The sequence below is a fragment of the Chelonia mydas genome, chromosome 5 (genome assembly GCF_015237465.2).
Source record: "Chelonia mydas isolate rCheMyd1 chromosome 5, rCheMyd1.pri.v2, whole genome shotgun sequence".
Lineage (NCBI taxonomy): Eukaryota > Metazoa > Chordata > Testudines > Cheloniidae > Chelonia > Chelonia mydas.
In genome coordinates this window covers 131,724,065-131,749,825 of record NC_051245.2, presented here as the reverse complement: position 1 = coordinate 131,749,825, position 25,761 = coordinate 131,724,065, and the positions used below count along the sequence as shown (strand labels likewise).

Below are 25,761 nucleotides of genomic sequence, written 5' to 3'. Positions count from 1 at the left end.
CTCCACTGGCTTCAGTGGGAGCAGAATCAGACATGGAGTTCAAAAGGAAAGTTAAGTCAGGAGCAACTGAACTCCAGGATGTAACCTTTCTAATGCAACGCTGAGCTTTCCTGGCTTGGGGACGGGTGCTGGGTCAACTTGGAAGCTCACTGTGACGATTTGGGTGGGAGAGAGGCTTGTGGTTACTAATTAAATGCCCTATTCAGTCCCATTAAAGTCAGTAGCACTGCCTGGGGTTTAAGTCTGCCTGAATTTTGCCCAAAGTGCCTAGAACTTCCCCTGTGAAACGTATACATTTACCTCCAGTTACAGTCAGATGCAGGGGTCGCAAGCCTCTTTCCCCACCTAGATTTAGTAAAGCATTCCTTGGTTCTTGGGGGCTTGAGGACACCAGGCCGGAGCTGACTCCCCTGCAGAGCCCCAGGGTCAAATCCCAATCTCTGTGGGACTCCTCTGGCAAAGAGCAATGGCTCACCAGCAACAAGAGCTGATTGAGGATGGAGCCTTTGCAAACCGACTCCTACAGCTTTCGACACCCTCTCTCTGCTCAATGCAGCAGGGCCAGAAATCTTCAGCTGTGACAGGCTTTTCCTTTAAAACAAGAGTTAATTTGGAGACCAGCCATCTAATGTAGCAGACAGTCTGCAGTATGCCTGGGAGACCAGGGTTCAGGATTTACCCCATGCCTCTCGAATCAGGGTTACAACTGGGGGCCTAGTGCTCAGGGATCAGGTGTCTCCTGCCTGGCCAACATCAGCTGGACTAGAGCAGGGAGGTGGTGATCAACTTTTCAATGGCATCACAGCAGGCTGCAACTGGCACTTCAGAGAGCCGTGTCAAACCTGTTTTATATAATGTTAGGCAGTCAGCAGACAGGCCATGATGTACTGGCTGCAGCAGCTGCAGATGAAGCGTTGGGCGTTTTGCAATACTCTGACTGGGCTTCCTGTGGACAGCATCACTGTGGCAGCCCTGCCTGCGAATGACTCTCTGCTCAATGAAATCAGTAGGTATTAAATAGTTAACTATTTCCCCCTTATCTGATCCGTGTACAGAGATTTTGGGTCAGCGTTTTCAAACAAGGCACCTAAACAAGTGCCAGATCTCAGAGGTGCTGAGCTCCTGGAGTTCCCATTGACTTCAAGGTGGTATTGAAGTTCCAACGTGGAGGGCCCCAAACTTGAAACCTTCGGCCTTTGTAATGAGAGCAATGCTAGTTCTCATTGGACAGCTCATCTTCTGAAATAAAGGGACTGACTTTCATACACAGCCAGGGCTCTGATTGTCTAGCTGGGGCTGTCTGAGGGGCAGCCAGGTTGGTGGGGTCAAAGGCATTCAGATTTATGTCTACAGTTGCTCTTGGCTTTTCTCTGGGGCAAACCCCTTAGGATTCTTAGGAACTCTTGAGGGGCCTACAGGGCCTGCAGCGAGAGGCCTACCTTTTGTTCCATTTGCAATCTGTGTCAGGACGTGATCACACAGTTACACCTATGTGACTGGTGCAGGGTGCCGCTGGGGGCTAGTCTGTTGCTTAGCTGTCACCAGGAACTCTCTTTCCTGCTTAAAAATAAAATAAAAAAAAAAACTAACATTTGGCAGCAAATGCTGTACCTCTGTTTAAAAGAGGCATAGACGTGTGTCGGTCTCTCTTTTACTTAGCAGTTGTCACTGTCTTTTCTGGTAATCCAGGCTCTGTGACATCAGTTTTATAATGAGTATAAATACATACAAATGATACCATCTGCGGGGGAAAATGATGCCAGCACAGTTCTGTTTTTCCTTGTTTGGCTTCCGTATGGACCTTACTCAGTGTTACCTCATTGTACACCTTAAAATGTAAACAGTTAAAGTCAACTTAAGTTACCTTGGCAGTGGATGAATGTAAAGATTTTTGCATCTGCAGGCCTTTGGGCTCTTATCTGTGTAGCAAACAACAATTGTCGTATGCAGTGTTGTAGCCGTGTCAGTCCCAGGATATTAGAGAGACAAGGTGGGTGAGGCAATGTCTTCTACTAGGCCAACGTCTGTGGATGAGAGAGACGAGCTTTTGAGCCCACAGAGTTGCTCTTCAGGTCTGGGAAAGGTACTACGAGTGTCACAGCTAATATGAGATCAAACAGATAGATTATGTGCTACTTACTTATGCTAAACCAATGGTGGCTTAGCCCCTGGGCCAACGGGGCCTGTGCCTGGGAGCCCTAGGGAAAATGGGCACCCCCATACCCTGACCCACTCTTCCCACTCACCCAGCGCTTCTGCCGGGGAGCGGGGTCAGGGCACGGGGGCCTCATGCGGGGGGGACTGCAGGCAGAAAGGGTGGGAAAGGGCCCCTACTTGCTCTGGCCCAGGGCCCCACAAACCCCTAATCCACCTCTGTGCTAAACTATCTGTTCAATCTCATATTTAGCTGTGACACTGGTAGTACCTTGCCCAGACCTGAAGAAGAGCTCTGTGTAGCTCAAAAGCTGGTCTCTCTCACCAGTAAAAGACATTACTTACCTACCTTGTCTCTCTAGAAAACCACAGGGAAGGTTGGATGGCTTCCTCTGGCCTGTCCTGAACAGATATACAGACTGAGCTGAAAGGATATGACAAGGCTTAATGCCTAATGTAAAGCGGCAGAGTTTGATCAAAGGTTTAGGAGCTCATCTAATTTCTCTCCTGTTTTTCTAGTTCACACTGAAGGTGAGGGGTTCTTTCCCCCTGTGAAAACCCCTACAGACGTGGTAGGTTTAAAGGCAGCCTCTCTGCCCGCTCCCCAGCTGCCTGCTGCCCTCCAAAACATCTCCCTCAAGCACCCTTGGACTGAAATCCAGTAAGTGGCGGTGGAGGTGTGGCTGGCGTGTTGGGCTGCTGCCTTGTGGTGCTCTCGAGCATTACTACAGCCCAAGACAAGAAGTGTGTCGTGTGGGTCATGCAGGCATGCGGGAACTCAAACGCAGTAGAGTGGATACCGCACAGCAGGAAATGCGGCTCTCTGCAGAGTTTTCTTGTCCCCTCTCTGGCTCTCTGACCAGTAAATCTCTGCAGCAGGTCTACAGCCTGGATTTTTTTAAATGCCAGTGTCCGTACACCTTTTGCACGAGCACTTACACTGACGTGCACAATCTAGTGAGCGCGCAGCCAGGCGGGTCGGAGTGCATGCAGCAGAGCTTGATCCACAGCCCACTGCGTCACTGGGACTCTCGCTGCTGATTCCGGTGGGCGTCGGATCAGGTGCCTTGGGCATGCGCAGAAGCAGTCACGTAGCGTCGGCCCAAAGCGGCTGACCTTGCCAGGGGCTGAGCGCTCCAGAACCGATTCAGCAAGCGCTTCCCTCCCAGCGTGTGAGCAGCTCCGTTGCCAACAGTGACACTGCTCATTGCTTAAAGTTAAGCTCATGCTGAAGTGGATCAGGGCCAGAGTGCTCAACCCCTTGCAGGATCACGCCCCAAATGCACATGGACTTCCAGCCTCTCGAAGGGCCCGATGCAGCTCCCATCAAAGTCCATGGAAAGGCTCTCGTTGACTAGGGTGAGAGCCGGATCAGGCCCTGACCTTCCGAGTTCCGATCCAGCAGAGTGCATAAGCCCGTGTATGACCAGAGTTTGGCTGTATGTAAGTGCTTTGGGGATTGGAGCCCTAGCATTCACCATTGGCACTGACAGTCACAAGCACTAGGCTCTAATGCTAGTCAGGGGAAAAGATACTAATGTCGACAGCTAACACTGTTGACCGTTCTGGTGGCTAACACTGCCAGCCAGCCCACTGGGACCACACACTGTGTTTTCCTAGGAGGAGAACGCCACAAATTCAGGCTCCGTGGGGACTGGAGAACATCTCGGGTCGGGTAGGACAGGCTGATTTGTTTTCCACAGCATGGTAGTTTAGCTAGGGCTCTTATCTGTGGGTCAGGTGGGCAGCAGAAACAGACACTCTGTTAGGAGCCTGAGGATATAAGTGTGTCCTTGCATCCCCTATTTTCAAATCCAGCCTCTGCTGCATGGTTTGTTTCTCTCTCTCTCTCTCACTATTTCCAAAGCATCTGTCACTGTCATAGCCAGGTACCAGTTTTGTTAGGAGTCTAGTTTGGCTGTGGCCAGCAGACCCCATATATTGTACTTACTGTAACCAAGACAAATTGGCACAAATAAGGGAACGCGCAAGTGCGATGCAAGAGAGAGCGAAAGAAAGAGCTGGCTTTGCCTGCTGTCTGTGCTGTGCCGTCTTTTCTGCCACCGTCACTAGCACAACATTCACGTACAGGAAAGACTTGGGGCCAGATCCTCAGCTGGGGCGAACTGTCAGAGCTTATGGGGTGCTCTGCTTAATTCCACCAGCTAGGATCTGCCCCACTGATGCCAGCGGAGCTACGGCCAATTGACACCAGCTGGGATCTGGCCTGTTTTTTAATGATCACTGACGAGTACGGTCCTACCAAATTCAGGGCCATGAAAAACGCATCACGGACCGTGAAGTTTGATCTCCTACCATGAAATCTGGTCTTTTGTGTGCTTTTACCCTGTACTGTACAGATTTCATGGGGGAGACCAGCGTTTCTCAAATTGGGGTCCTGACCCAAAAGAGAGTTGCCGGGGGTCACAAGGTTATTTTAGGGTGGTGATGGTATTGCCACCCTTACTTAGGCGCTGCCTTCAAAGCTGGGCGTCCGGAGAGCGGCAGCTCTTGGCCAGGCGCCCAGCTCTGCAGGCCGCAGTGCAGAAGTCAGGGTGGCAATACCATGCCAAGCCCTCCTTACTTCTGCACTGCAGCTGGCAGCGGTCTGCTTTCAGAACAGGGCTCCTGGCCAGCAGCTGCTGCTCTCCAGTTGCTCAGCGTAGAAGTCAGGGTAGCAGTCCCACAATCCCCCCTACAATAACCTTGCAAACCCCCCATAACTCCTTTCTGGGTCACGATCCTACAACTACAACACTGTGAAATTTCACATTTAAATAGCTCAAATCATGAAATTTATGATTTTTAAAATCCTATGACCATGAAATTGAGCAAAATGGACCAATGATCACTGACAAGGGATGGCTCACTCCATGATTACCATTCCCTCTGGGGCACCTGACATTGGCCACTGTTGGAAGACAGAATACTGAGCTAGATGGACCTTTGGTCTGACCCAGTGTGGCTGTTCTTATGATGGATGTTCTTCTGGATTTTCTTATGCCAAGCAATGGTACATCCCAATCACCCCTCTCGCAACTTCTCCCCTCCCCCTTACTTTTTCCTTCCTGCATAACAAAGTGAGGAGCAGCACCCCTGAGTGGCGATCTAGGGGAGCCAGCGATCCGGCTGGCCTCAGTGACCACAGCTCTCCTGGCCCTTGGGCTCCCTGGGTTTCTTTGTCTTTTCAGAAATACAATCTACAATATCTGTGGCAGCAGGCAGCTCCCGGGGAATGACAGGAGCATCTCTGGCGTTGAGGGATTCCCAGAGCACCCTGGGACTCTGGCGGCAGAACAAGAGGTGGAAGGGGAGGCAGAATGTCCAGGTACTTTCTCCTCAGTGCGATTTGTGGCCTGTATCCCAGCCTGGCATCGTGAAATCATTGTGCAGCAGCCCTACCAGCTGTTGAAGGAGACGGGGGTTTCTTTGGGAGGGTTGCGATGTCCTCCGGGGGCACTGAGCCCTAGTGCTCTGCTCTCCAGGGCTCCGGAGCAGCTCCCTCTCCTTGCTATGGAGCATCGCAGGGCATGGTGTCTATGGGCTGCTTCCCCAGCTGGCACTGATTGGCGTAGCTCCCTTGAAACCACTTTGCAGGAGCTGGGGACCTGGCCCTGTTTTCTTTTTGGTGCCTGCAGCAGTGGGGTACCTTGGCAACAGGCGTCGGCTTTGTCAGCACTTTCCCAATGGCTTCAGTTTAGAGCAGCCACTCCTGCCTCTCTGCTCTCTGTTCTGAGCAGCAAATCCTCCCCCCGGAGCTGTCAGGCTTCGCTTGGGAGCCGGTCTTCTCTCCAAATGGCCATTACTGGCTCCCCTCAACTGGTGTAAATCAGCATAGCCCTATTGACTCCAGGGGAACTGCGCCCATTGACGCTGGCTGGGATCAGCCCCACTGACTGCAGCTGAGCTGCGGCCGGGGCTTGGCCCTGTGTATCGACATTAGATACGGCACTTCAGCTGCCACCCTGTGTCTGTCGCTCTCCGGCTGGTCATTCAGTTTGGTGCTGGTTTCCCACAGGTGAAGTGACTCCCCTCCTCTCACTTGTCTCCCTCAGTCAGGGAGAAGGCCCGAGAGGACACACAGGCTGGGCCCAGGTCGCACTGGCCTAGGAAAGGCAAGTGGCTGAACAGCGGTTTCCCTGCCTTCGCTGAAGGGTTGGCCCGTGAGAGAAGCTCCCCTGACAAGGTGGCTGTTCTGCAGCAGCAGGTCCTGGCACTCACAGAGGAAATCAAGTCTCAGAAGGTAAATCTGGGGACCGTTGCTCCAGAGCCCAGCAAAGCCATTGGGATGGCTCTATAGACCCCAGGGAGCTTTGGATCAAGCCCCTACGTGCTAGCATGAGCACTTCTTGGCGTGCCGTTTGCTAGGGGGTTATGCTTGGTTCTCCAGTGGTGTTCCCGTGGAGCTCTTCTCAGTTGGGGCAGGGGAGGGGTCACACCGGTGTGATCCTGCTGGAGTCGGTGGGTGGAGGTGTCACTGGGCTCTCACTGGTGTGACTCTGATTGGGGGTGGCAGGGGGTCACTGGGCTCACACTGGTGTGACCTCGCTCGGGGCAGGGGGTCACTGGGCTCACACTGGTGTGACCCCACTCGGGGCAGGGGGTCACTGGGCTCACACTGGTGTGACCCCGCTCGGGGCAGGGGGTCACTGGGCTCACACTGGTGTGACCCCGCTCGGGGCAGGGGGGTCACTGGGCTCACACTGGTGTGACCTCGCTCGGGGCAGGGGCGGGGTGGTCACGGCTCACACTGGTGTGACCTCGCTCGGGGCAGGGGGTCACTGGGCTCACACTGGTGTGACCCCACTCGGGGCAGGGGGTCACTGGGCTCACACTGGTGTGACCTCGCTCGGGGCAGGGGGTCACTGGGCTCACACTGGTGTGACCCCGCTCGGGGCAGGGGGGTCACTGGGCTCACACTGGTGTGACCTCGCTCGGGGCAGGGGGTCACTGGGCTCACACTGGTGTGACCTCGCTCGGGGCAGGGGGGTCACTGGGCTCACACTGGTGTGACCTCGCTCGGGGCAGGGGGGTCACTGGGCTCACACTGGTGTGACCTCGCTCGGGGCAGGGGGTCACTGGGCTCACACTGGTGTGACCCCGCTCGGGGCAGGGGCGGGGTGGTCACGGCTCACACTGGTGTGACCTCGCTCGGGGCAGCGGGTCACTGGGCTCACACTGGTGTGACCCCACTCGGGGCAGGGGGTCACTGGGCTCACACTGGTGTGACCTCGCTCGGGGCAGGGGGGTCACTGGGCTCACACTGGTGTGACCCCGCTCGGGGCAGGGGGGCCACTGGGCTCACACTGGTGTGACCCCGCTCGGGGCAGGGGGTCACTGGGCTCACACTGGTGTGACCCCTCTCGGGGCAGGGGGTCACTGGGCTCACACTGGTGTGACCCCGCTCGGGGCAGGGGGTCACTGGGCTCACACTGGTGTGACCTCGCTCGGGGCAGGGGCGGGGTGGTCACGGCTCACACTGGTGTGACCTCGCTCGGGGCAGGGGGGCCACTGGGCTCACACTGGTGTGACCTCGCTCGGGGCAGGGGGGTCACTGGGCTCACACTGGTGTGACCCCGCTCGGGGCAGGGGGGTCACTGGGCTCACACTGGTGTGACCTCGCTCGGGGCAGGGGGTCACTGGGCTCACACTGGTGTGACCTCGCTCGGGGCAGGGGGTCACTGGGCTCACACTGGTGTGACCTCGCTCGGGGCAGGGGGTCACTGGGCTCACACTGGTGTGACCTCGCTCGGGGCAGGGGGTCACTGGGCTCACACTGGTGTGACCCCGCTCGGGGCGGGGGCGGGGTGGTCACTGGGCTCACACTGGTGTGACCTCGCTCGGGGCAGGGGGGTCACTGGGCTCACACTGGTGTGACCTCGCTCGGGGCAGGGGGTCACTGGGCTCACACTGGTGTGACCTCGCTCGGGGCAGGGGGGTCACTGGGCTCACACTGGTGTGACCCCGCTCGGGGCAGGGGGGTCACTGGGCTCACACTGGTGTGACCTCGCTCGGGGCAGGGGGGTCACTGGGCTCACACTGGTGTGACCTCGCTCGGGGCAGGGGGTCACTGGGCTCACACTGGTGTGACCTCGCTCGGGGCAGGGGGGTCACTGGGCTCACACTGGTGTGACCTCGCTCGGGGCAGGGGGTCACTGGGCTCACACTGGTGTGACCTCGCTCGGGGCAGGGGGGTCACTGGGCTCTCACTGGTGTGACCTCGCTCGGGGCAGGGGGGTCACTGGGCTCACACTGGTGTGACCCCGCTCGGGGCAGGGGGGTCACTGGGCTCACACTGGTGTGACCTCGCTCGGGGCAGGGGGGTCACTGGGCTCACACTGGTGTGACCTCGCTCGGGGCAGGGGGGTCACTGGGCTCACACTGGTGTGACCTCGCTCGGGGCAGGGGGTCACTGGGCTCACACTGGTGTGACCTCGCTCGGGGCGGGGTGGTCACTGGGCTCACACTGGTGTGACCTCGCTCGGGGCGGGGGCAGGGGGTCACTGGGGTCACACCAGTGTGACCCCACTCGGGGCAGGGGGGTCACTGGGCTCACACTGGTGTGACCCCACTCGGGGCGGGGGCAGGGGGTCACTGGGCTCACACTGGTGTGACCTCGCTCGGGGCAGGGGGTCACTGGGCTCACACTGGTGTGACCCCACTCGGGGCAGGGGGTCACTGGGCTCACACTGGTGTGACCCCGCTCGGGGCAGGGGCGGGGTGGTCACTGGGCTCACACTGGTGTGACCCCACTCGGGGCGGGGGCAGGGGGTCACTGGGCTCACACTGGTGTGACCCCGCTCGGGGCGGGGGCAGGGGGTCACTGGGCTCACACTGGTGTGACCTCGCTCGGGGCAGGGGATCACTGGGCTCACACCCATGTCAGTAGGAGAGGAAGCAGGTTCGTGATGAGCAGTTGGCTCCGTCCTTAGTTTACCTCCTGGAGGCGATGGCCTTCTCCCAGGGCGAGCAAGCTTCCTCTGTGTCCAGGTGCCAGAGCCTGCTCCGAGTGGGGAGGTGACCGTGAAAGTGTTACCATGACAAGGGGATTGTTGGCAGCTCTGGTGCCAGCGTGCGCCACCCTGCAGTGACCGTGAGCCCCAGGGTCTCTGCATGCACTCAGCCCTCAGGAAGGTGCCTGGGGAGAGCCCAGGGCCAGGTGGGATGCACAGCATCTCCTTGCAAACAGTACAGCACCTCCGGGGTGGTACAGGCCATGGAGCATGGAGACCCCTCTGGGCTGGGGGCTCCCAGGGCAGGCTGGCAGCACAGCTCCGCTGTTATAGACACGTAGGAATTGCCAGTCGTTCTCCAACACTGGCTAGTGCCCACATCTCAGCAAAAGGCAGCTGGTCCTGCCCAGGGGATGTCTCCCCCAAATCCCCTTAGATAGTGCCCTGTCCCTTAACAAGAACCCCCAGGCCTGCTGCGACCTCAGACAGAGCCAGTGCTGTGCTGCATGTGGTCCGTGTGTTGTGACGATCACGCCATGTCCCCGCAGGAGCTGGTTACGCTTCTCCACAAGGCTCTGGAGGCTGCGCAGCAGGAGAAGAGAGCATCCAGCAGGTACCTGGCTGCTGCAGAAGACAAAGACCGGCTAGAGCTGGTGCGGCACAAAGTGCGGCAAATCGTTGAGCTCAGCAATCGGGTGGAAGCCCTGGAGACCGACAAGAAGGAGCTGGAGCAGAGCCTGGCCCTGAGGGACAACCGTGTGGAGGAGCTGCAGAAGCACGTGCAGCTCCTGATGGACAAGAACTATGCCAAGCAGCAAGTCATCCTGAAGCTCACAGAGCAGGTTGTCCTGGATCTCTCTGAGCCGGCGCAAGAGGCTGATGCTGTTGCTGCCGACACCTTGCACAAGCAGCAGGAGGAGATTGAGCATCTGAAGGTCCGTGAGGCAGGCGCAGCCAAATCAGCAGCTGGAGGGCTCTGTAGTGTCTGGTACAGCAGGCGCCTGGGACTGGTTTGTGCCGCTCCTTTGCTGTCCAGAGTGCAGGCAGTTTGCAGGGGCTGGGCTGATATCAGTCCTGTGCTTTGAAGGGTTTGTCTGGTTCAAGAGATGGGGAAGGGGTAGCCTAGAGCTTGTTTTGCCTAACTCAGCTTGAGTCATCCTCCATCCAACCCTTAGCTCCTCCTCTGTTGCTGCCTTCAGTCAGTCTGTCCAGATGTGTCCTCTGTGTAAACAACATTTCCCCTCAGACAGCCTGGCCCACCGTGCAGTTCCCAGCCCCATCTGTGCAGTTATAATGGACGCTTGTGTCTCTCGACAGAGAAACACTGCAGCCAACAGTGGGGTTTTGTTGTCTGCAGTGATGTGGTGTTTGCTGGTGCCTGGAATGCCTCAGGCCTGGATTTTTAAAAATGAACCAAACCCAGATCTCTCGGCCTATCTCCTTGCAGCATCTTCCAAGCATTATGCACTATTACAGGGCAGACTTAAGATGTTTTGAGTGCCCTAACTGTACATTCCAGACCTGAATGTATCTGAATTTCTTTTAAGTTTAGCCTTATGTCTAAATGTCCTGGGTCTCTGATGTTAATTGGGAGAATTATGCCCTCCCTGTAATGTATTTTACCTTAAATTATGGAGCCGTCCTCTCGTTCTTTAGTTTTTATGTGGGGATTTAAAACAGAGAGGAGAATAGCAAAAGCTGCCTGCTGTCCGCCAGCCCGGTGTGAGCGCCTGCTCTGCTTTCTGGCAGGATGACCTAGATGCCTACAGAACTCAGAACCAGTTCCTCAACTCAGAGATCCACCAGGTCACAAAGCTCTGGAGAAGCGTTGCCGAGAAGGAGAAAGTCTTGCTGATGAAGGTGAGATGAGCTGTGGAGAGAGGTGGCAGCTGTTCATTTAATTATTGTGAAGCGAGCACCAATGCAGGGGTTTCCCTTCCTACCCAGCCCTGGTCCCAGATGCACAGTAAGACAACAAGGGTCTTGTTCCCAATGGACTCCCATCCACCCCTTCACTCTGCATTTTGGTGGCCCTGACATGGGATCTCTGATCAGCTTCCCTCAGGAGTTTCCCAAATAACATACAGGCAAACCCTAATTTTTGTTCGGGTCTCAAGGGATGATGAAGCGTTGTTAGAGTTGGGGTCTTGCAAAATCAAATTTCTGCTTCTCTAAGAATTTCAGCTCCAGGCCAGACACAAACTTAGAGTCACGTGAAGCTCTGGGGTTTATGTAGGAACAGGCTCATCCCAGGCTCCATCCAGTCCAGTAGCCTGTTGCCAACAAGGGCCAGTGCCACCAGGATGCAGCACTGAAGCTAAGATGCTCACAGGGAAAGTTCCCTTCAGCCCCCAGGAGTTAAAGGTCTGCTGACATTCAATGCTTGGAGTTTTTGTCCCTTCTGAAGCACTTGTTTACGTTTTAATCTCTGCTATCATAACTCTGGATATCAGCCACAGAAATGGTCAGTCCTTTTTTGAACCCTCTGAGCTCTTGGTCTCAACACCTCATGTGGCAGTGAGTTCCACAGGCTAATGGTGTGCTGTATGAAAAAGTATTTCCCTCTCTGTTTTGTCAGAATTTGGCTCCATTTGATTTCACTGAGTTTCTCCATGTTATTATGCTGTGAGATGGAGCGGGCACTGCCCTTCCCGCTTGTATTGTGGAATGGAGCGGGCACTGCCCTTGGTCCTACCTTTGCTGTTCCGTTCATGATTGTACTCTTGTCATGCTCCCTCCTATTCATCTCCTCTCTACAGTAAACAATCCCAGTAAATCTGTTAATCTGTCTTTAGCGCCCTTAGTTCTCCTCCTCCCTGCCATGGTCCCCTTTAGTTCTGCCGTGACTCTGTCGAAGTGGGGTGCAGTCCTTCCCACATGAATCAGACACGGCAAGGCAGTGCTGTGTATCGTGGCACTGTACCAGTTCCATGTTGTTCTCCATGCCATCCCTATGCACCCTAACACCTCGTTTGCTTTTCTAACTGCTGCAGCCGAGGTGCAGATGTCTCCAGTGACCTCCCAGGGTGGCATGCCCTTGGGCGGGTCCCTCAGCCTCTCAGGGCTCAGTTCTCCACCTGTACACGTGGGAGAACGACCCTTCCTTTCTCCCACCCCTTTTCTGGCCTGGGTCTGAGCACTCTGGGGCAGGCTTGTCTCTCACTATGTGTCTGGGTGGTGACCAGCACACCGGAGTCTCAAACTCAGCTGAGCCTTCTGCTAGTCACGTCCCTGGCTAGTAGAGGAGTAGCACTGCCTAGCTGGGGAGCTGCAGAGGAGCAGGTGGAAGAGATGAGACAAGTCAGGCTTTAGATGCCTCTTCAAAACGAGGAAGGTATGAACCCAGGTGTCCTGGCCAAATTTCACTTTGGGCAATTCTGACACCCCCCACACCCCAATAAAATTCCCTAGGCAGTTTCAGGGGTAGTTTCCTCCACACACGCGCACACACTCCAGTGAACTCCCGCTTTACCCTCTAACACCCCCCAGCTCAGCAGCCCCTGCTTGCCCTTGCTGCACCGCAGTGACCTACTGCCAGCCCCCGGGCTGCTCTCCTGGCTCCTGCAGGGCTCTGGCTCTCTCCTGCTGCAGTGGCCTTGCTGTGGCGGCTCCTTCCACCCTCCACTGCGCTCTGTGGCATGTGGTTGACTCAGGAGCTGCCTGCCCACGAACACGGGAGATGCAGGCAGCTGCTGGGGCAAAGACCTGGCGCTGGGCGCCTCTGGGTGGCGGGTTTCCAGGGGCAAGGGCAGGCGATGTGGGCTCTGCTCTCCAGCCACGCTGATGGCTGACACACGTGGCAGGGGCTGCAGCCACTCTGACAGCACCCCCAACGCTCTCTTCCAGTGTGCCCGCCTGCAAGCCCGCAGCTGCCAGGTGGAGAGCAAATACCTGATGCTGTTGCGGAGGCTGCAGGAGGCCTCCCCTGGCCTGGCCAGCAGTGATGCCGAGCTGGTGAAGAGCCTGATCCAGGAGGCACTGCAGTGGGATGCGAAGGAGGAGGCCGCGGAGGCTCTTCAGCTGAACCCTGTCAGGTAGGGGGCACGTGAGCGAGGAGGGCGCATCACCGCTTTGGGGCAGGGATGCAGCAAGGGCTCTCTGTCATGGGATGGGCCCTCCGCTCAGAACAGCTCCTGGGGTGGCTCCTTCTGCCAGGTTCCCAGCTGTCCCCTGCTGAGGCGGACAGGCTGGCTGTCCTGCACAGAGTGGACATAGCCCAACTCCCAGAGCTCCGGCAGCAACCTGGTGGACGGATCTGCATGTCGCCCCCAGCCCAGTTCAAAGCTGCTGACAGTCACCTGAGGGTTACAGACTCTGGAGTGGGAAGATGCATCCCCAAAACAAAGCACTCCCAGGCCCCTGCGATAGAGCCTGTTCTGTGCATTTAGCCAGACAAGGTGCCATCAGCAGTAATGTTTTCAGTACACACCTCACTGCTGAGTTTGCTACTCCTTGCCCTCCCTGAGCTGGGGCGCTCTGCTTAGCCAGGTGGTGCAGTTAGCCTGGGCTGAGCACAGAACTCATCCCTGCTGTGGAGGGGAAGTGAGTGAGTAGCCATCACATGCAGGCAGTTTGGGGTTTCTTTGCACACATCTTCCATGAGCTGGAGCTAAGTGTTTTCCACGGTGGAGGGGATATTGGAGATGAGCAGAGGCCGGGAGGAAGTGTGAGGCTGGTCTGTCTTCTCTGCAGGGTCACCTGGGTACCTGGGTGTGAGCAGTGGGTTAGCCTAACCTGAGTGTGAGCAGCTGCATTGCAAACCCACACTCGAGTTCTTGGGTCTCACTGGGGCCATGTGTGTCACTCAGACTTCCGGGGCACAGCCCATGTGTCTTGGTGCTGCAATGAGCTGAGCTGCTCTGTGAGGCTTTCAGTGAACTGGGGCAGAACTTGTCTGTCCTGAGAACGTGGGGGAATTGTGGGAAGGCACTGGAAAACCATCAGCTCTGAGTGGGTTAGTCGGCATCCTCACTGCAAAGTGGGCAGGTTACCAGCCTGAGTGAAAATGACTCCTGCACTCTAGCCCACCCCCTCTGCTGGGCAGCTAACCCGGGTGTCAAGCACCACTGCAGAGGGGTGAGAGGGTTATGGGTGTGGATGGGAGGGGTAAGGGCAAACGTGGGGTGGGCAGGTGTAGCCGTGTCCCTGCAGGCCCCTCCTTGGCTCCTGCCCCTGCTGGGCTGAGAGGGTCACACAGAGACCTTTAGGTGCAGTGCCCACCTGGTGCTTTTATTTACAGACTGTGTTCCCACCACCTTTCCACCATACACGTAGTCCCCTTCTTGCAGTCCACCAGCAGGAGAGAGGGGCAAGCTACCTCTCTCCGCTTCCCCTCACTGCCTTTCCTGTAGTGCAGCTTCCCTCTTTCCAGCTTCCCCCCGGCTTCTTTCCCCTGGGGCTCTTATCCAGCCCCAGCCTGATGAGACAGCAGCTGTTCCAGCTTCCCCAGTCAGGGCCAGGTGGTCCACGCAGCTCCAGTTCACCTCCCTGACCTGGAGCTGGAGTGACAGAGGGTTGGCTAACCAGCGTTCTGCTTCGCACCCTGTCACAGTGGGTAACTGCAGTGAAGACCAACCCTGGAGTCAGGAGAGGGGTTGTTATGTGATGGGGAAATCTGTACTGACCTCTGGCAAATGTCTGTCTGGCTGTTCAGCTTGTCAGCGTTAGGACCCTGCGTGTGCGGCACCGGGCAAGGCCCCGCTCCTGGCTGAGGTGCCACGGGCCCAGGCTGGAACCGTTTGAACACAGTTACAAAGGGGCACTGGAAGGGTGCGTGGAGGTGGTGGTGCTCGAGTGATAGGAGGCCCAGCAGTCTGGTAGCTCCTTCCATCGCTAGCAGCTGGGGTTCCACGAGGAGGGGCCAAAGCCGGCTCTCACAGGGTGCTGCCCAGGGAGACAACCACTGTGCCCAGGGCAGCAGAAGTGGGGACTGGGCACCGTAGCTGCCTCTGACTCAATTTGCCCTGCCTGCCAGTATCCTGCTGGGCAAAGTCTGTCCAGCACCTAGCACGTGGGTTTCAGCCCCTGCTCTGCTCTGCCTTCTCCAGAGAGTATGACGACTACGGGTTTATGACCATTCCCAAATACGAGGTTGAGGACTGGAAGCTTCTGGCTAAAATCCAAGCCCTAGAGATCAAATCCAACAACCTGCTGAGCCACATGGTGGTGGAGAAGCCTCTTCGTGAGAGATGGGCCGGTATGGCTGAGCTGAGCCCCTCTGCAGAGCTGAAAGGCTTGATCCGCTGCGGCGTCCCCATGGAGCACCGCCAGAGGGTCTGGAAATGGATAGTGAGCCAGCACCTGTCCCACCACTACCCCGCCAACCACTACGAGAGCCTGCTGCAGCAGGGCAAGCGCACGGAGCACCCCGCCTTCCGGCAGATCGAGCTGGACCTGCCCCGCACCCTGACCAACAACAGGCATTTCACATCTCCCACCTCCCAGCTCGTCCCCAAGCTCCGAAGGGTGCTGCTGGCCTTCTCCTGGCAGAATCCCGCCATCGGCTACTGCCAGGGGCTGAACAGGTGAGATGCTGGGGAGCCACGGCCGGAGCAGCAGGGAAGGCTGCTCACTGCTGGGCTGTCTCTGTACGAGGGGATAACAGCCGCCCCTGAGGCCTGGGGGGCTCCTGGAGGATCAGTCCATCACAGAATGGGGTGCTCGGATACCCCAGCGAGGGGGCCAGAGGAATACCACAATGAGAGGGACCTGCAGGGAAGGGAAGCAGGTGGACATTTCCTATTAGAGTGATGGTTTCGGTTCTTCAGGGATTCCCCCTGTCTGGGGGAGCTGGGATAGCTGCTTCTGTGTGAATTTAGATGGAACGTGTGGGCTAAAGGTGTTCACATCACCCAATCACATTCCAACATTAAACAGTGTTAAACAAGGACCAGGGCTTGACATACAGAGACCTCAGCTTGCTTTAGTGCAAACACACCATTAAAGAGCCTTTAACTTTTTATTGAAGATACAGAAGAGAAGGAAAAACAGGTAAAGCCTTTGAAATGTAAAGTATTAACAAAGGCTTCCATTTGTACAACATCCCTTCTTCCCTTTGCCGTTAGCTGGAGAACATTTTAAAAGGAAAATCTCCCTTGTTTGACAGGCTTTAGATGGTACCAAAGGTGGTCATAATTGTCGTCCCGGGTGGGGGTTGGCATTCAGTTGGAGCCAGCAGGGGTGGCGATGTCATCTGGGTCCCTCTCTGGCCCGTTCTGGTCACACAACACCTCTCAGGATCAGGGTGATGAAGGCTGGAGCTGCCAGGAAATGGTGGGCTTGGCAGCTGTGATGGTGAAGCTCACTCCAGTACCCTCTGCCTGTTCTATCCATCTGTTCTTTTCATTCTTTTTGTTTGTTCTTTCATTCTTTCCCCACAAAATCTCTCTCTTTAAGGACCCCAAGAGGGAGTGGTGGGTGGAATAGACCATCCCCTCATTATTATGTCCGCCAAAAAGGCCTAATATCTGACATACCAATTTTGGCTCATGAACTTCCAACTCCACATCTCCTCTTTTTAACAAGCATAATTTCACCACAGCCCTTGAGTCATAGTGACTTGGCCTTTTTCTCTCAGAGTAATTCAGTTATTCTGTCTCCCTTCCGCACCTGTTCCCATCAACGTTTGTTGTTATCAGTTAACTGGAACAGCTTGTAACTTTTACATACTTTTTACAGCTGCGCTCCCAAGTTGGGTGGGTTTGTAGGCCTATTTGTCACAACACTGCTCGTAGCAGAGTTGTCAAGGAGGCAAATGCCCTGTGGCCCGCACACACTGGCGATCAATGTCCTGCTTAAAAATGAGGGCTTGTTTATGTTTTGTGAGCTTGACACCTCTTCCTCCACCAGCCCCATGCTTTCCCTGTCCCCTGTTCAGAGCTAAGAGAGGCAGACCAGTTCCTGTGCCCAGCATTCATCATACCCTTTGTTCAAGGGCCGCAAACCCACACCTACTAACCTCCAGCCAGGAACAAACTTCCAAAGCCAGGTTATCAACCCCGTGACAACGAAATGCTGTCATTCCTCCTCTGAAGGAGAGGTACACAGCTATCTCCCAGAGACGCACTTTCCTCTGAGCTCATCAGTGCCTGCTAAGCATCTAAAGAACAATGGGATCAGATTCAGGGAATAGAAGTGAGGCAGAATAAAGTGACTTTTTCAAAAGACTTCTTGTATCCCCACTCAGTATTCTGAGCCCTCGTGCGGCGATTTAGGAGGCCTGGAGCATTGCTGTGATGGATATTAACATGACATGAAATGTACATCGGTCATTTGTATCACGTTGGCCAAATCCTGGGAGCTGCTCAGCACCTGCAGTCGCTCCAGAAGCGCGTGTGAGTGCAGCAGCCTCTGGAATTGGCTCACTGGCAGGAACACGCCCTCAGCTTTTCCGTGAGCTGCCCAAGCAGCACGCTGGGAAGCTGGCTGCTGCCTCTCAGCCTCTGCTTCCTCAGCAATAGGAAAAAGCAAGGCCTGAACTGGTTTGTAATAACTGAGGCTTGGCGCGGATGGCACTCAACTGTCCTGGTGACACTCCCCTTAGTGGAGAAGACTTGACATAGATATTGGGAAGCCTCCTTTACTCTTCAGAGCCTGCTCTCTGCACAGTGTCACCCAGCAGCTATGTGGTCCCCCTCCCTGCCCAGCTTTCTGCAGGGCATTGTCCAGCAGCCAGATAGGCCCCCACACCCCCCCAGTGCCTTCTGCTCTGTGCAGAGTCACCTGGCTGCCACGTGGGCCCTCTCTCTCCCCAGCTGTTTGTGTGGTGTTGCCCAAAGGGTGCCTAAGACCCTCCCTCCCATCCGGCTCCACGAGCAGGCTGGGATGGTGTATCTATTATCTGGCGCCTAGGACATGCATGGGGCTCTGCAGACTGCCACAAGAAGGCAAGTTCCCTGCCCCAGAGAGCTCATCCTGTCCAGCACAGAGCACCCTCTGCTCCTCTGAGGCTGATTGCAGCCAAGGGGGCTCAGGGCTCTGATGATGAATGGATGACCGGGGGCGGGAGGGAAGTAATCTGTGCCACATGGATCTATCAGGGTAGAGCCCCTCCCATCTCAGAGTGCCCTGAGGCCAGCTCCCAGGTGGTGTAAATCAGCACACCTCCACTGGCTTCAATAGAGCCCCACCCAGGTACCCAAACTGGGGCGCTGGCACCATGAGTCTAGCTTCACTGCTTAGCCCTGCCTCATCTCCAGTGCCTGCCCTAGTACCCTGGCACTGCTGGACATGGCAATGAGCTCCAGCCAGCCTTGTTACTCCGGGAGATACAGGGAGAGCTTTGAGGCCCTGGTGAAGCACACTTGTTGGCTGGCCTGTCCTGCTGAGCAGCCTGTGCTCCCTGCACCAGAGCCACACAAAGGTTTAATGTAAAACCTAAAGCTAGAAGAGCAATGCCGACCAGAATCTCTGATTTCCCACCAGTGCTGTTGCAGGTCAGTAGGTAACAGAGAGAGTTTGCTTTGTTTCCTGGTGTCCTGTCCGTTGCAGGTTGGCAGCCATTGCCCTCCTGGTCCTAGAAGAGGAGGAAAGCGCATTCTGGTGCCTGGTTCACATTGTGGAAAACCTGATGCCGGCGGATTACTACAGCGACACGTTAATAGCATCACAGGTGAGCATGAGAATCCGGCTACGTCACGGGGGTGAAAGACAGCAGGGTACTTGCACAGAGATGTTAAAGGGACATGGTCCATTCCTGCATCCCAGCCCCTGGGAAAGCCCTGTGCTCTCTGCAGCCCTCCTACATAAGCCAATCTTAGGATTACTTTGCACCACTGAAACGGGGTGCATGAGAATCAGGCCTATGCTGTCCAGCGAGTCCTCGGGAGTCAGGCACTTTTATTAACTGCACAAGCACTCAGCATTGTCTGAACCCATGGGGTTTCCTCACATCATAGGTGATCTCATTAACTCTTTCTACTACTTCAGAGTGTCCATTCTAAACGTCTTGCATTTTATTCTTTCTCACAGGATCCAGCACAAGCACCATATCTCCTATTTCAAATGCTCTTTCCTCGGCATGTCTATCATGCCAGGCCTTCCCAACTTCCTGGCTTTCCTTTAGATTTTGCTGAACCAAATCCATCATATCTTGCAATTTTTCATTAAAAATGAGACACATACTCCATCACTGACTACTGTGTCTCCTCAACATTACCTTCCCAAGAATCATGAATCAGATCTAGGGGTCCGCTAACCTGCCTTACATAGAGCAGTTCAGAGAGAGCAAACCTAGTAGATTCTTGGGGTACACTCCTGTACACGTACAACAGATATGGCAGCCGAACATCCCCATCATTCTGGCACCTGTCCACATCCATTTTCATCATAGATTTCAAGGTCCCATTGAACCTTTCCACCAGACCATTGATTTGTGGGTGGTAGGGAGCAGCTTTTAGGTGCTTTACTCCACACATTTTCCTTAAAATGGAAACAATAGACATAAAATTAGACCCATGGTCTGACAATATTTCTCTGGGAAAACCCAACTCTGCTAAAAATAGCAAACAACGCTGTTGCCACTGTCTCTGCCTCAATATTAGACAATGCTGCAGCCTCGGAGTACCTGGTAGCAAAATCTACCAACACACGAATATACTTCTTCCCATTCCTGGAAGGTTTAGGGAGTGGTCCTATAGTGTCCACAGATGCTCTGGCAAATGCCTTCCCAGTAATGGGTTAAAGGCTAGGGGGGTGCCTCACTAGGTCCCTTTAACATTTTGCACTTCTGGCACAAATCACAGCGCCTGGAATAATCTCTCACTGTTTCAAAAAGATAAGGCCAGTAGAAATTTTGTCAAATGTTTTGCCTACACCCAGATGTCCTGCATTGTGGGGTCTCAGTTACACGGTGTAAGCTGGAGTAACTTCACAGAAGCCACCCTCGTCCAATGCTTCTGCTAGCATGGGGCAGCCCCACAGAGCACCTTGCACAGGACTGGGCCGCAATGGCACAGCCGAGCCTGAATGCTCCAATCACACACAAAGGGCCTGACCTTGCTGTGATATGGGTAGGTGTGGGAGAGTCGGGCCCGTCATACATGTCTCCCCTGCTCCAAAAAGAGAGACCCCCCAAGTCTCCTCTGGGTTGGAACCCAGTTGGGACTCAGTAAGCGTACGTAGACTCTTGTAATCTCCCCCATGGACACAGGGTTCCTCTGTCTGACTGGTGCATCAGAGTCTAGGGCAGGTCTGCCAGGCTTTCTGATCCTTCAGCGTGCTTGCCGCAGAAATCACTGCAGTCACAGCTTCTGGTGCCATCCCATTGCATTTGCTGTTCGTGCTCAGCCAGCAGGAGGAGGAAGAGCTGTTGTGTGTGTCACAGTCAGGGCAGCAGTAGATGTTACAGACTGTGCTCTTTTGGCCCAGTGGTGCTAACTTCCTAATCACCCCCCAGCTCTGTCCCAGGCCCCACCCCTGCCCCGCCTCTAACACAGTACTGACTTTCCGGACACATGCTGCTGCAGAACCAGCCTTCCCACTGCAGCACTCTTCTTATGTTCTCCCTGCTTAACTGGAAGAACGGCCACACTGGGTCAGACCAAAGGTCCATCTAGCCCAGTATCCTGTCTACCGACAGTGGCTAATGTCAGGTGCCCCAGAGGGAATGAACAGAACAGGGAATGAGCAAGTGATCCATCCCCTGTCAACCATTCCCAGCTTCTGGCAAATAGAGGCTAGGGTCACCATCCCTGCCCATCCTGGCTAATAGCCATTGATGGACCTGTCCTCCATTAACTTATCTAGTTCTTTTTTTAACCCTGTCATAGTCTTGGCCTTTACAACATCCTCTGGCAAAGAGTTCCACAGGTTAACTCTGTGTTGTGTGAAGAAATACTTCCTTTTATTTGTTTGAAACCTGCTGCCCATTAATTTCATTTGGTGACCCCTAGTTCTTGTGTTATGAGAAGGAGTGAATAACACTTTCTTATTTACTTTCTTCACACCGGTCATGATTTTATAGACCTTGATCATATCCCCCTTTAATCATCTCTTTTCCAAGCTGAAAAGTCCCAGTCTTATTAATCTCTCCTCATACGGCATCCGTTCCATACCCCTAATCACTTCTGTTGCCCTTTTCTGAACCTTTTCCAATTCCAATGTATCTTTTTGAGATGGGGCGACCACATCTGCACGCAGTATTCAAGGTGTGGGCATACCATGGATTTGTATAGAGACAATATATTTTCTGTCTTATTATCTATCCCTTTCTTAATGATTCCCAGCATTCTCTTCGCTTTTTTAAACTGCTGCTGAACATGGAGTGGATGTTTTCAGAGAACTATCCACAATGACTCCAAGATCTCTTTCTTGAGTGGTAACAGCTAATTTAGACCCCATTATTTTATGTGCACCTGCCTCTGTATCTCATGGATTCTCGCTTTGTCAAACCCAGGTGGATCAAAGAGTCTTTAAAGACTTCTTGTCAGAAAAGCTCCCCAGGCTTACAGCTCACTTTGAGCAGCACAGGATTGACGTCTCACTGATCACCTTCAACTGGTTCCTGGTGGCCTTCGTAGACAGCCTGGTCAGTGACATCCTCTTCCGGGTCTGGGACGCCTTCCTGTACGAAGGAACAAAGGTAGGGAACCATCCCTGGCCCTAGCTATGCCGGGCTCTCAGAGCTGCGCGTTCTTAGACATTCAGATCCCAGTGGGACACACCCCACTCTGAGCTGGGCAGTAGACTGGCGTTCATAATCATTTTGGTCCCACAACTCCCTGGATGAGCTGCCCAGCCTCTCTGCATGTCTCTGGCAACGATGGTGGGCCTGTGGCTTCCAGCTCTGTCTGTACTGGGGCTGGAATGGAAGGATTAAGCCCAGCTTGGGGAGACAGACCCGCACTAACCCTCACGGAGCTAGCGTGCTACTCAGAGTGGGAGTGGGGCTACTCAGGGTGGGAGTGGGGCTAGCCACACAAGCACGTATCTAGGCTCTTGAACGGGCAAACACTTGCGGTGGCTAGTTCTGCCGCTGTTCACGTTGCCACGGCTACGTCCTATTCCTAGCACGGTAGCTCAATGAGCGCTCCTGCGAACGTCTCTTTGAGCTGGGAATCCCACCCCGGGTATACCCTGGCATCACCTTGTTGGTGCTGGGGCAGCTGGGCCCACACCTCCCCCAGCTGGGCCTCACGCCCTCTCCTGGCCTTCCCAGCTTCTCCCCCTGCAGTCCTACATCACTGCCCTGGGGAAGGTCTGGGGACCTGCTCTGTCCCCTCTCCTGCTTCTAGAGGGGGCACTGGGGCTGCAGGGGTCTTGGGACCTTCTCAGGTTGAGGAAAGGGGCTGAGAGGGGATCTTCTCTTCTCCTTCATCGCCCTGGAGAGAAGGCTGGAGGGCAGCAGACCAGGTATGTTCTGGGCCTGGCTTCAGCCAGCCAGAGTTGAGGAGGGGACAGTCTTCGCCCTCGGTAGGGGGAGCTCAGAGACGTTGGCGCTGGGCAAACTCAGTGGATGCCAGTGCAGCTGCTGCTGGACCATGAAGTGGCCAGGAGAGGGCACGAGGATCCATGCAGCCACCAGTGCCTGTTCCCTTGGTGCCTGGGGAGCGGGCCTGTCCTGAATTCTGTTCTCCGTTCCCCACCACCTCGGAAAGGGAGAGCCTCCTGTTCCTCACAGCGTTTTCCTTGGCGCTGTGCCTTTAACACACTGGCCCTTGTTAAGCATTTGCTCTTGTCGTGTGTTCACTCTCCAAAGGAAGCATAGAGACTCAACAGTGCAAAGTGACAGAGTGAGAGGAGATGTGTGTTGGCTTCTGAAGGCCCCCTCCTCTGGTGTGCAGCCCAGACACCTGCTGTCCCACCTCATCCCAAAGTGCACCAGTGCCAGAGTGCTCCACGCCCTGAGCTTTCAGTCCCTCCGTGGGTATATGCTGGGCCCTCTGCCAACTAAAACACATTTTAACTTGTCGTAGGTGATTTTCCGCTATGCTCTTGCCATCTTTAAGTATAACGAAGAGGAGATTCTGCGGATCCATGACAGCCTGGAGGTTTACCAGTACCTTCGCTTTTTCACCCACATGATTGGAGATGGCAGGTGAGAGAAGAGCTGCTCTCAGGCTTCCCCTTTGGCCGGTCACATGTGCGCAGACCTGTAAAGTTGACACAATAATGACAAGGCCTAGGACTGTTGCCCTTGTGCTTGCAGGGTGGGGAAGGAGCAAGAGTTGGCCGTGTGCCTTTGTTCAGTGATGTTCACTGATGTCTAGTTAAGCCTAGAAATTGTTGCCTGTACAATTGAGTTTGCGCCCAAAACAGAAAGAGCAGTTAGGCTGACACATCCAGGATTCGCAGCCACGATGGGACAGCTGGGCTTGGGGCTGGGGTTTGCTTTTGTTCTGCTGGAGAAGAAGGATCCTCTTTTTCTCAAAGTCGAGCGTGCACTGTGGGCATGGGATGAAAGGCAGGATTTGGCCGGTGAACCTCTTCCCTGGGAAACATGGCCCCTCAGACTAATCCCACCGTGAGGGAGTCCTGGGACATACCACTGAGCCTGCTAAGGGGACAAGGGCACAGCCTCTCACAGGAGCAGGATCCATCCTAGCAGTAGATGAGGAGCATATGTCCACTTGGAGAAAGGTCCCCCTGGGTGTTCATGGCTTGCCCTGCCAAGCTCAGAGGCTTCTTTTCCTGGCTGGGGCAGAGGAAGGTTGGCTGCTGGAGCTGAAACGCTTTACACTGGGGTAAAGGGGGACTGATACTATCAGCTGATTAGTCCTTGGGTGCGGGCCTTATAGCCCGTGGCTGCCAGCTGTATCCAGCCCGGGCTACGAGTTGGTCACTGTTGCAATGCAAGGGCCGTGCTGCCCCGGCAGGAGGGTACAGCACACACACACTATGGCCAGGGTGTTCAGCTGATTAGCTCACCCGGGCTCCCTGTCTTCTCCCGGTAGGAAGCTGATGAGCATCGCCTTCAGTGACATGAATCCCTTCCCAATGAAGGTGCTGCGGAACCGGCGAGCGACACACCGGGCGGAGCTGGAGGCAGAGCTGAGCGAGCTGGAGCGGATCAAGGCGCAGTACGTGAAAGAGCAAGCAGAGCAGGTGACCTGGCACCTGGATGGAGCCGTTAGCGAAGAGGAGGAGGAGATGTAGCCAGAGACGTGGCTGCTGTCCTGCGCCTGAATCCCTGGCCCTGCAGCTCTGCACCAGCATCACTCTCCTTTCTAAGAGAGATGGAAAATCCTGAGGCGAGCAGGGCCAAGGCAGAGGGTAGGCACAGTGTTTCTGAGGAGCTCAGCTGGGAGGACTGTGTCCTGCCCAGACCTCCTGGCTCACCGTCCACCCAGCACACAGCTGTGGAGATGCAAGAAAGTTGCTTGGAAAGATCCTGTCTCGCTCTCTGTGAACCATCCCGTCCATTCCTCCCCACCATCTTGCTGCAGCTGCGCTAGACAGGGTGCCCAACTCATAGCCTGTGGGCTGCACACAGCCCACCAGAGCGTTCGTACGGCCCACAGCCTGCTTCCACACAAAATACCAACAGCCGATTCATTAGCATTTGGTCATGTTTGTATCATTTTAGTTTAGTTATGAGTTCTGTACGTTTTTTTTCTGTTTTCTATAATTCTGATACATGTTTTATGCACTGATTTCTTTATTTGTTTTTAAATAGACAATACTGTACATACCAACCTATCTAAACACATACGAAACAGAACCTGGTTGGCCCACTCCAGGTTGTGCTTAGGGTTATGTGGCCCTCCTGTGTAATAAGATTGGGAAACCGAGTGTCACAGGATGCTTGTTGATTGATCACAGGTGACTTTAATTGCGTGCACCATATTGGAGGCTGATGAGGCGCATGTGATCCAGAAAGCCTTCCAATGTCTTTGAGTACACTCTGCTGGCAATTTAAAGGGGGTGTGTGTATAATCATAGCAAGTATTAAGACAAAAGCACTCGCTTGAGAGTTAGTGTGTGAAGCCCCTGAATTAGTGAAGGAGAGAGACCTGATGGAACTCTTGAAGCTACCATAGCATCTTTCTGCAGCTCGTTTGCCAGGAGGTCACATGATTGATGTTCAAGCATGCTCGGGGTTAACCCAATGAAACTATGTTCCCTGGGGCTGTGCACTGATACCCCTGAGGCCATGGCTGATCTCCTACTTAGTGAGATGGTCACTGGGCACTTCCTTGCAAACAGATTGTTACCCTCTGCATAGTGTGTTCACCTTCTGCTGTAGATAATAATAGAGCTGATATGATAACAACAGCAGAGGGTTATGAGTAGAGTCCGTACTGGGACTGGTATCGAATACATCCATTCGTGGGCAGGAGGTGGCAAAATGGACAGATGGCACAAAAGGACAGAGGTGAGGCAAGACCAGAGAAGACTGTACCGTACTTAACCAAGCTGGGGCAGTGCACAACATTGCAGGACAAACAAATGAAAGGTGATGCAACCAGAAAGGAATAGTTAGAACTACTTGTGCATGCTGCTGGCTTCTTAGTAAACTCTAACTGCTGGGGAAAGGAGCTGGGTGCCCCTTCTGCCCAGTGGCCATGCACCCCCAAACAGCATCAACAAGTGCAAAGGCTGGAATTCAGAGCGATACGGGGACTGGGACAGTCCTCCAGCGCTGGACTCAGCAGCTGACTCCAGTGACACTATCTGCAGGAATCAGGCCTGCTTGAACAAGAACATAAGAATGGCC

At 54.8% G+C, this 25,761-nt stretch overlaps 1 protein-coding gene across 7 annotated transcripts in view; it reads left to right on the top strand.

The window, feature by feature from the left end:
* Positions 1–24,694, top strand: part of TBC1D2 (TBC1 domain family member 2) — a 39,444-nt gene extending 14,750 nt beyond the window's left edge. For 2 of the 7 annotated variants that reach the window (XM_037902371.2, XM_043547639.1), the window contains exons 3-14: positions 862–1,006; positions 2,674–2,815; positions 5,346–5,482; positions 6,210–6,397; positions 9,656–10,042; positions 10,857–10,967; positions 12,954–13,141; positions 15,155–15,631; positions 18,597–18,717; positions 21,502–21,687; positions 23,021–23,142; positions 23,999–24,694. In XM_037902371.2, the coding sequence (XP_037758299.1) occupies positions 862–1,006; positions 2,674–2,815; positions 5,346–5,482; positions 6,210–6,397; positions 9,656–10,042; positions 10,857–10,967; positions 12,954–13,141; positions 15,155–15,631; positions 18,597–18,717; positions 21,502–21,687; positions 23,021–23,142; positions 23,999–24,200 (2,406 nt within the window). In that variant the 3' untranslated portion in view covers positions 24,201–24,694. Of the gene's footprint in view, positions 1–861; positions 1,011–2,673; positions 2,816–5,345; positions 5,483–6,209; positions 6,398–9,655; positions 10,043–10,856; positions 10,968–12,953; positions 13,142–15,154; positions 15,632–18,596; positions 18,718–19,076; positions 19,216–21,501; positions 21,688–23,020; positions 23,143–23,998 lie in introns of those variants that run through there. The other 5 variants (XM_037902372.2, XM_043547642.1, XM_043547641.1 and 2 more) reach the window with 5 other exon arrangements.
* The last annotated feature ends 1,067 nt before the right edge of the window (positions 24,695–25,761 follow it).